General features: G+C 48.6%; 1 protein-coding gene across 1 annotated transcript; it reads right to left on the reverse strand.

The window, feature by feature from the left end:
• Window positions 1-866: 866 nt before the first annotated feature.
• LOC308588139 (hemojuvelin-like) lies at window positions 867-9,721 on the reverse strand. Its single transcript, XM_081196460.1, has 4 exons — window positions 9,704-9,721; window positions 8,662-8,828; window positions 6,128-6,630; window positions 867-3,036 (listed from the first exon to the last, which is right to left on the reverse strand). The coding sequence occupies exons 2-4, from the start codon at window positions 8,753-8,755 to the stop codon at window positions 2,419-2,421; spliced, it is 1,215 nt and encodes a 404-aa protein (XP_081052586.1). The 5' UTR covers window positions 8,756-8,828; window positions 9,704-9,721; the 3' UTR covers window positions 867-2,418.
• Between the last annotated feature and the right edge of the window lie 969 nt (window positions 9,722-10,690).

The raw sequence follows: 10,690 nt of genomic DNA on the forward strand, positions 1-10,690 counted from the left end.
GACTTTATCTAATCCTCTTTTAAATCCATCCAAGTTGGTGGTCATCACTGCAGGAGTTGGTGGGAGGGAGTTCCATAGTTTAACAATGTGTTGTGTGAAGAAGTTCATTAATTTCCTAGTCCCAAATCCTCCATCATTCAGCTTCATTGGACGTCCACAAGTCCTGGTGTCACTATTTATTTTATTTTATTTTATTATTTTATTTTATTATTATTATTATTTGTATCCCGCCCTACACCCACAGGTCTCAGGGCAGTACACAAGATAAAATCACAACATAAAATCCCAAAATACATAATCAAAAGAAAAAGGGAAACAAGAGAAGGTGGAAAACTTTCCCCTCTCCCCCCTTCCTCCACTCTGTGCTTTCCCCAAAATTGTGGCCCGGTCGTTTTATGAGATAGTAATGGCAGAAGTGTAGAAATTATTTTGTTTTTAGAGTCTGTATCTTTTGTGCTTTATCTCATTTTATCTTACCGTATGCCACTTTGATGGCTCCTGGCTGTGAAGCAGTTTATGAATCTGTAAAATAAATAATAAAGCGCGACGAGAGACGAGGCCTTCAGAATTAAATTATTTTAATGTCAAACCCTTTGCAGAACAATACAGATCAGCATGCGTGGAGTTCAGAAGCTGAAACTGACGGGAACCGAGTCTGGTTTCTGAGGCAGAGACATGGAGGGGGAGAACAGAGCCTTGGTTCATCACAGACCCTCCTCCATTTCCCATCGCTCTCAGTTTTCCATTCCGGTGCTGAGAAATGTAGGATTCCACCCTTTCAGTGCCTGGAAAGGTACTACAGTCCAGAGGTTTATGCCCCATTCCCACCATCCATCTAAAGCATCATATCACGACTGCCCCGTGCTGGGAATTGTTAGGCAACCCCCTAGCCCCCTCCCAGTGCTACAATTCCCAGAGTAACCGATGGAGAGAGAGATTGGTGGTTAAACAACTCGGGGAATTGTAGCTCTGCAAGGGGAACAGGAAGGGCTCCAAACTCTTCTCAGCAATCTTAACAAACTACACCTCCCACGATTCTCTGGGGGAAGCCAGGGCTGCTTGCAGTGATATTGTGGGGCTTTAAATGGGTGGTTTAAATGGGGTCTTAGGCAACAGTGAACACCAGTTACTGGAAAACCAGTTACTAAAGCACTGCTCCACAGCAAGCGTTCCATGTGACTCGCACAAGCAGCCTCCGTGGGAAAGGGTGACCACTAAGGGATACAACTATCAAACGAAACGTCGTCAACTTTAATATATTAAATATGTGAACTTTTTCATTGACATTCTTTAAGTCAACCATAAGATTCTCCCAGCTTTTTGAAGAAGTGCTGTCTCTCCAGCCTTAACAGAACCATCGCAGTGCATCATTTAAACCTCACTCCAGATCCCGGATCATGAAAAGTGATCGGATTTGCCTGAAAACAAACGGACAGACTTTGGGGGAAGAGCAGGGTTCGTTTGGGACTTGATGAGTTGAGGGTCCACGCCTTCCAAGTTATGGCATCGAAGTATCCCTTCCAGGGAATATCTCTTGCCCTCCAGATCCTGTTAAACCAACATCCCATTGGCCACAAGCGCCCCAACCCTGCCTTCGATATTTGAGGAGTTTCTGGTTTCATGTTTGGTTAGGAATAACTCCTGACAGATACTCAGGCCCAGAGTAGTTTGCCCAAAACACTTACACGGGGCGGGGCACTTAAAGTGACCAGCATTTGTGTGAGAGAGATTTGCATAGCAAGCTATGGATCACCAGTTTTCAGAAGGAATTAAATAACACATAATTGTTTTTTGGGAGAAAGTGTTTCTAAGGAATGACAACTTACAGTGTTGGGTAGATTGCCATGGTTTCTAAGGTTACCTGAGGATGTTCAGCACTTGTTGCTCTGTTTCTCCCAACCCATCCTCTCCCTTTAAAAAAATAAAAAAATAAGGTACATGCTTCGAGAGTCCAACTTTCATTGTTTCAGCCCAGTTCCTGAAACTTATCAGTTGCTACTCCACACTTGCTTGTCTTCAGCATTTCAACCAGTGATGTGCCAACATTTTGTTTCCAGGAGAGCAGGGCTCATGATCGCCACTCTCACAGGGATGCATGGGAACCGAAGTTTCCCATGCATCCTGTGCAAAAAAAAATTAATTCCGGGATCCATGGGAAACTAGAATTCCCATGGATCCCAGTGGCAACGGATGCTCCAAAGGATGCCACAAAGCACCCAGGCCTTAAGGAGGTGGTCTGCAAGACACAAAGAGGGTAGCAAGGACTAGTGGGAGAGCTTTCCCAGGGGCACCAACATTCCAACATGAGCTGGGGGAGCCCATTCCTCAATTCTTCTAAGGCCCTGGCTTTGCTTGCTGAGGCCTTTATGAGAAGCCCGCCACATCTCCTGATCCGTTGGCATTACAGAATATAAATAGTCACCAATAAAAGTGCATGCGACAGACTAAAATGACGGACGTGAAAATGAGGAGAGGCGAGCTGCAGGGGGGCATGGCCCTGTCGGTATGGAAGATGTGGAGTTTCTTGACATCCGGGTGGTACGCTTCGCCATCTTCCAGCGCCCCGCGGGCAGCCAGAATGAAGCTGGCATCCCCCGAAGTCGCCACATCAAAGACACAAGCCTGGAAGTAGACATCTTCAACGGGCAGCTTCTCCTTGCACAGCAGACGGGCCTTCTCAAGGGCACCGCTGCCGTCGCCCTTACTTCGAGAGATGCGCTGGCTGGGCGGGCAACCTCCCACGCAGAGCTGCAAATCTTGCTCGTCCGTGAAGGAGAGAGCCACCTCCTCGGCCGCCCGGATGGAGAAGGACAGCTGCCTGCCCGTCTGGCGCACGGCAATTGTGGTGCCAACGTGCGCTGCTCGGATCTCCACATGACGCCCGGGCGTGCGCTCGTAGATGACCAGGCTGCTCCCCCCGGGCCTCGCTCCACCATTCACAGAACCATCCACAAAAGACACTGGCAGGTTGTCTATTTCCGCTTGGTAGACCTTCTCGTCGATGCACTCCTTCATGTTCTTAAAAATGATGGTGAGCTGAAAAGAACAGAGATCTTAAAAGCTTAAAGGTAAAGGGGACCCCTGACCATTAGGTCCAGTCGTGACCGACTCTGGGGTTGCAGCACTCATCTCGCTTTACTGGCCGAGGGAGCCGGCGTACAGCTTCCGGGTCATGTGGCCAGCATGACTGAGCCGCTTCTGGCAAACCAAAGCAGCACACGGAAACGCCGTTTACCTTCCCGCTAGAGTGGTACCTATTTATCTACTTGCACTTTGATGTGCTTTCGAACTGCTAGGTTGGCAGGAGCAGAGACCGAGCAACGGGAGCTCACGCCATCGTGGGGATTCGAAACACTGACCTTCTGATCGGCAAGTCCTAGGCTCTGTGGTTTAACCCACAGCGCCACCCGCACTTGAAAGCTTAAAGCGCAGCAAAAGGGAAACCCCAGGCATCTGAGGACCCTCGAGACCTGTTTATTCTGAAGAAGGATGCAGGACTGCTGTTCACCAGAAGGTATTGGAGAAGCAAAAGAAGGAAGAAATTGGCTTCTGGGTGCAAACCCACCCTTGCCTCACAGTTGCTCACCACTTTTCCAGATCCCTCTATTATCAGAAGTAGCCCAGTTAGTGCCTTGCCTTCTTCAAATTTACTGGCTTGTCTTTAACCAGATCTGTCCCCAAATTTTGTTTTGGGGGAAGCAGGGCTTGTAATCTACATCGTCACAGGGATCCATGGGAGTTGCAGTTTCCAATGGCTCCCATGCCAACTCTTTGACCTGGGAAGCATGGGAAATCACACTTCCTGTGGATCCCAGTGTGCTCCTGCAGGTGGGGAACTTGCTGTCCTCCAGTTGTTGCTGGACCACAACTACCAACATCCCTGACCATAGGCTATGCTGGCTGTTGGGGTGGTTGGGAGATGGTGTAAGGTCGTTGGTTAGCCACTCCTGCTACAGATTATTTCCAGTCTGATTCAAGCTATGAATTAAGGTGGAAGTATCTGGGGCTACCTTTGAAGGTGACTCAGAAACTACAACTAATCCAGAAGGTGGAAGCTAGGCTGGAGACTGGGAGCAGCCACTGGGACCGCATAACACCGGTCCTGAAAGACCTACGTTGGCTCCCATGACGTTTCAGAGCACAATTCAAAGTGTTGGTGCTGACCTTCAAAGCCCTAAACCAGGGGTAGGCAACCGGAGGCCCGGGGGCCGGATCCGGCCCAATCGCCTTCTCAATCCGGCCCATGGACAGTCCGGGGATCAGCGTGTTTTGACATGAGTAGAATGTGTGCTTTTATTTAAAATGCATCTCTGGGTTATTTGTGGGGCATAGGAATTCACTCATTATTTTTTTCAAAATATAGTCCGGCCCACCACATGGTCTGAGGGACAGTGGCTGAAAAAGGTTGCTGACCCCTGCCCTAAACAGCCTCGGCCCTGTATACCTGAAGGAGCGTCTCCACCCCCATCACTTAGTCTGGACACTGAGCTCCAGCTCCGAGGGCCTTCTGGAGGTTCCCTCACTGGGAGATGTGAGGTTACAGGGAACCAGGCAGAAGGCTTTCTCGGCAGTGATGCCCACCTTGTAGAACGCTTTCCCAACAGATGTCAATAATAATAATAATAACAACAACAATAATAATAATTTATTATTTATACCCGGCCCATCTACACAACTTTCTGAAGACATCTGAAGGCAGGCCTGTATTGGGAAGTTTTTAATGTCAAGTATTATATTATATTATATTATATTATATTATATTATATTATATTATATTATATTATATTATATTATACAGTGGTACCCCGCAAGACGAACGCCTCGCAAGACGGAAAACCCGCTAGACGAAAGGGTTTTCCGTTTTGGAGGCGCTTCGCAAAACGAATTTCCCTATGGGCTTGCTTCGCAAGACGAAAGCCCATAGGGAAATCTCCGGGGACCTCTTTTAAATGCTAGCGGTGGGGAGCAAAGCCTTCCCCCCCCCCTCCGGCCTTCAGAAGAGGTCCAGGAAGGCTGGCGGGGGCTGAAAGGCTTTGCTCCCCAGCGCCAGCATTTTCCGCCAGCAGCGGCAGCGCTGCCGCGGCTGGCGGAGAGGTCCGCGAAGCCTTGGCCGGACAGCTTTTGAAGGCAGGGGGGGGAGCAAAGACTTTCGCCCCCGCCAGCCTTCAGAAGAGGTCCAGGACCTCTTCTGAAGGCTGGCGGGGGGCAAAAGTCTTTGTCCCCCCTGCCTGCCTTCCCAGGGGCTTTTAAATCGCCCCGGACAGCGGAGAAGCCCTCCACTGTCCCTGGGTTTTTTAAAATGCTGGGGGTGGGAAGAAAAGCCCTTGTCCCCCCCCCCAGCCTTCAGAAGAGGTCGGGGGACAGACTGTCCCCGGACCTGGTCTGAAGTCGGTTTCCCTAGGAACGCATTAATTGATTTTCAATGCATTCCTATGGGAAACCGTGCATCGCAAGACGAAAAACTCGCAAGAAGAAAAAACTTGCAGAACGAATTAATTTCGTCTTGCGAGGCACCACTGTATTATATTATATTATATTTACATACCCTGCCTCTTTGGGCGGCTTCCAACAAGAGATTAAAAACACAATAAAATATCAAATGGAAAAACTTCCCTAAACAGGGCTGCCTTCAGATTCTGTTGAAAGCCACCCAGACATTCATTCATTCATTCATTCATTCATTCATTTATTTTATTATTATTATTATTATTATTATTATTATTATTATTATTATTATTATTATTATTACAGTGGTACCTCTGGCTGCGAACGGGATCCATTCCGGAGCCCCGTTCACATCCTGAGTAGAACGCAACCCGCAACTGCGCATCTTCGTGTGCACGGGTCGCGATTCACCACTTCTGCACATGCGCATGACTTCATTTTGGGCGCCTGTGCATGCGCGAGCGGCGAAACCCGAAAGTAACGCGTTCCGCTACTTCCGGGTTGCTGCGGAGCGTAACCTGAAAACGCTCAACCTGAAGCATATTTAACCCGAGGTATGACTATATTAGGGACCCAACATGATGCCCTCAATAGATATTGTGGGACTACAGCGCCCTCTTGAACCGCCGGCACAAGCCAATCAAAAAGCTGATGAGCAGTTTTTCGAAGGATTGGTTGTTACCTTGCTGATGACGGTAGCGTTTGACCCTTTCACGACAGGAGAGCTGGTGGCCTGCACATACAGGTAGTTGTTGTCCAGGAGCGGCCAGGAACCCTCCACCTGGCAGGTGTGGAACTGGTCCCTGAAGGTGCGCACGTGGGGGTCCCCAAAGGCGGCGCAGTGCTGGTACGCGGGGGCCTGCCCGTGCTTGCGGGCAAAGCTCTTCTCGTAGTCGCAGATGTCCAGGGACGCGAAGCCCTGGTGGTCTGGCGGCGGCTGGGGCGGCTGGGGCAAGGAAGTGGGTCCTTCCCTGGAGCAGTTGTTCTGGATCATGAGGTCTTCGATGCCGTACACAGCAGAGTGGTACGCCAGGTTCCCGCGGCAGGTGCGGGCCGTCCGGCGTGTGCAGCTGGAGTAGGCGCGCAAAGCGTTGCAGCGAGCGGCCGTCGCGTCCGAGTCGTCCAGGTTCTCCGTGGCAGCCAGATACTGGGAGTTGCAGCGCAAGATCTTGCACTGTGAGTCAGCTGCACGATGGGGGGGCAGGGGGGAGAAGAAAATCAGTGCCACATCATCAGAACCTTCTTCACTCTACCTGCCAACAATCTCCTCCCCAATTTCACTGGGAAGTGAAATGAAATGGATGTTTAAAATAAAGTTTGTAAGATGCTGTTTCTTTTTCAAACAATTCCAGTAATTAAGGGAGTAACACAATTTAAAGATTGGCAAAAAAACACTATCAAAATTCACCTGGCAGGGAAAGAGGCCAAGAATCAAATTTCAACTGTTAACGGATCAGAAAGAAAGAGGGGGATTCGCGGTTCCAAATCTAAAATTGTATTATGAAGCATCCTGTTTATGTTGGATCAAAGAATGGATCAGATTAGAAAATACGGATTTATTGGACTTAGGTTTCAACAACAGATATGGCTGGCATTCTTATTTATGGCTCAATAAGGTTAAGGTTCATAAAGGTTTCTTGATTCATATCTTTAGAGGTGCCTTATAGGAAGTTTGGGGGGAAAATAAAAAATTATTAGAAAGGAAAACACCCTGATGGATCTCACCAATCATTTAAACCAAATATTTATTGATATACTAACAATAAAAAAATTGAATATGGAAGGAAAAAGATTAACTTATGAGGAAATTTTAGTAAAAATGGAGAGAGGCTGGAAAATTAAAAATATGAGGAATTTAAAAATAATTTGACAGGGTGGATACAATATCATCAAGTTTTGGGTTGCGCACCATACCAAACCCAGAAGTACTGGAATGGTTACTTCCGGGTTTCAGCGCTTGCACATGCACAGAAGCGCTAAATCGTGCTTTGTGCATGCGCAGAAGCACCAAATCACAATCTGCGTGTGTGCAGACACGCGGGTTGCAGGTTGCGAACGCTGTGGGTTGCAAATGTGCCTCCCTCATGGATCACGTTCGCAACCCAAGCATGCACTGTATGCAGAAATGGCGAAACTTAACGGAAGAACAGGAAATAAAGAAAACAAACTTTTTAATAAAAGAATGGAAATGGTTTATTGGATATTTATAGATAAATTGTAAATGGATAAAAACATTGGCAGGATTATTGTAACAACCTGCAGTTTCATAGGAGTATATATTTAAAGAAGATGAATATATGAGCAAATTAAGCTAATTTGGATATGCAGAAGATATTAAAAATAAATTTAAGGAACCGCAGAAAGAGGGGGAAGGAAGTGAAGTTTTGGAATGTCAAAGATTGTAAAATCAGTGAAATGCATAAATCTGAAAAGTACAAAAAAACATCAACAACCTCTCTTCTTCAGCCACAGGATTGTATTCTACATCTATGAAACACGAAATGATGTGGTAACGTTCTTAAGCATGAAATACGGCAATGGTTTGGCCTGAGGTTGGGTGGGTGATCTCTGGGCATGCACAGAGTAATATTCTTTCACCATTAAGCAGCTGTAGCCCGCCACCAAACCTCTGGGATTGAGAAGTGGGGAACGGCCTCGGTCCAGTATATCTGAAGGAGCATCTCCACCCCCATCATTCAGCCCAGATGCTGAGGTCCAGCGCCGAGGGCCTTCTGGCAGTTCCCTCACTGCGGAAGCAAAGCTACAGGGCACCAGGCAGAGGGCCTTCTCGGTAGTGACGCCTGCCCTGTGGAACGTCCTCCCACCAGATGTCAAAGAGAACAACTACCAGACTTTAGAAGACATCTGAAGGCAGCCCTGTTTAGGGAAGCTTTTAATGTTAATAGGTTATTATATTTTAGTGTTTTGTTGGAAGCCACCCGGAGTAGTTGGGAGGACCCAGCCAGATGGGCGGGGTATAAGTAACAAATTATTATTATTATGTTCAAGATGGCATTTTTAGGCACACTTACTCAGAGGACCTTGCGCCCGAGTAGACCTGCTTTCAACTGAGGATACAAAGGGGCCCTCCCAAGCCAAGCCCCATCCTCTCTTCCTCCCTCCCTCCCTCCCTTTCTCACTCTTCCTTCCTTCCTTTCCATGCCCACCAAAGCTGCAACTTTCTCTGACGAATGACCCAAGTGCCAAGCCCCTTACCGTGTCTGCAGAACAGGAGGAGGATGAACACTTTCATGATGGCGCCAGCATTTGCTGGGCATGGAGACCTCTGGCAGCAGGCAGATCCCCGCATCCTGATCCATTCACAGATGACGCACGAGGGTCACCCAAACCTCTCCTCACTGTTCGCCTCCCATGCTGGTTCACTGGAAGGAAAGAACAGTCAAGAGATCAACAGTCCATAAATTGGCAAGGTCCCATCCTGTGCGTACTCTGCGCTCCTGCATGCATGGTCCAGATCCCACTGACTCTTTTCCCTTTAAACAATAACCCAAAAAACCAAGTCACTTGCTGTCACAGTGAATGTTGCTTCCCCCCACCCCACAAAGTTTTGTGACAATAGTTTCTGACGTCTTGGAAACTAAGAGCTCGGTTCCCCTAAGAACGTACAGGAAGAGCCTTCCAGATCAGGCCGACAGTCCATCACACAGCATCCTGTTCTCACATATCCAGCTACCTGGGAGTAGGTTCCCTGGGGCTTCCTTGAAATTTGGACGATGCTGTAAATCTCGTCCAATCAGGCCTCTATGAAGGCAGGGCTTACCTGGGAAGTATCTTGGCTGAGCTGTTTCCCAGAAAAGCACTGGGGGGAAATTGAGACCTTTGCTCCCCAGGGGAGCACAAGACCCCCTGCAGTTCACTGGAGGTTTTCAGACAGAGGTTGGGTGTCCACCTGTCAGGGATACTTTACCTGCAATTCCTGCATTGCAGGGGCTTGGACCAGATGTCCTTCAGGGCTCCCTTGCAGCTCTAAGATTCATAATCCTATGGGCCCTCTCTGGTGACCCAAGGCACGGTCCCAAACCTTCTGAAGTGGGGGGTTCCTTTTGGAAGACGACTCCACTATCAGCCCCTGTCACACCTCAGAGAAGACAGCGGACCAGCCAGGTGACCGGTGACCCAATTCAGGCTGGCCAACTCCCATCACCGCTGCAATAACACTTGTCCCCTCCATTTTCCCCAACATGTCCATCTCATTGCAGACACTCCCTGCTCTGTCCTCGCCCCAGGGTGGACCAACCATCAGCAAGGAAGATCTTCCTCTCTTGGCTTTCACCTCTTGGGAAGACCTTTCCCTCTCTTCTCAGGCTCCGTCGCTGACTTTGTGCAAAGCTGCACATGTCCCCATCCTGCCGGGACACGCATATCGGCGTGACCTTTTGCAAAAGTTGGCAAACAACGGCACACAAACTTTGTCCCTGCTTCTGGACCCGCAGCGGGAGCTAATGATCAACCACTCGATCGCCCAAGGCACCCTCTGCACCACTCGGCCTGGGAGCCAAAGGCAGCCGGTGATGAGGTAAAGGCTTTGGCCTGCAAGTCGGCCATGGCTGCTTCTGGATCGAGGTAGCTTGACCACAGTCGCCCATGCATTCATACAGTTGCATTACTGCAATGCGCTCTGTGTGGGGCAGCCCTGGAAGCTGCAGCCAGGGGGCATTGTGTGGCAAGGAGGTTGTTTGTGGGCACAAACTACTGCCGCCAGCATAAAACAGCTTGCTTTCAGGATTCGCACAGGCTACCCATCTACTACCAGGCCAACACTCTTACCGCCATGCCATGCCATAATATAATTTTGATTTTCATTGGGAGCATTGTTGAAGGGAAGCGTTAATAATAACACTCCCTTTCCCCACCAACGAGTCCTGAATGCAAATTCCCTTGCTCTTCAATGGCGGGGGAATGGATGCAAATGTGACTCTAAGTGGGCATAGCCCCCCCCCCAAATCGAGAAATTAAGTAAAAATACTTAGAATCATAGAATCATAGAGCTGGAAGAGACCACAAGGGCCATCGAGTCCAACCCCCTGCCAAGCAGGAAACACCATCAGAGCACTCCTGACATATGGTTGTCAAGCCTCTGCTTAAAGACCTCCAAAGAAAGAGACTCCACCACACTCCTTGGCAGCAAATTCCACTGTCGAACAGCTCTTACTGTCAGGAAGTTCTTCCTAATGTTTAGGTGGAATCTTCTTTCTTGTAGTTTGGATCCAAAAAGAAAAAGAAA

Source organism: Podarcis bocagei, assembly GCF_964188305.1.
Source record: "Podarcis bocagei genome assembly, chromosome: 1".
Lineage (NCBI taxonomy): Eukaryota > Metazoa > Chordata > Lepidosauria > Squamata > Lacertidae > Podarcis > Podarcis bocagei.

Coding starts and splice junctions, on each gene's coding strand:
- LOC308588139 (XM_081196460.1), bottom strand. CDS start 8,755: ATGCGGGGATCTGCCTGCTGCCAGAGGTCTCCATGCCCAGCAAATGCT. Junction 6,631..8,661: donor CCTCCTGTTCTGCAGACACG/GTAAGGGGCTTG, acceptor CCCATCGTGCAG/CTGACTCACAGTGCAAGATC. Junction 3,037..6,127: donor ACGCTACCGTCATCAGCAAG/GTAACAACCAAT, acceptor TGTTCTTTTCAG/CTCACCATCATTTTTAAGAA.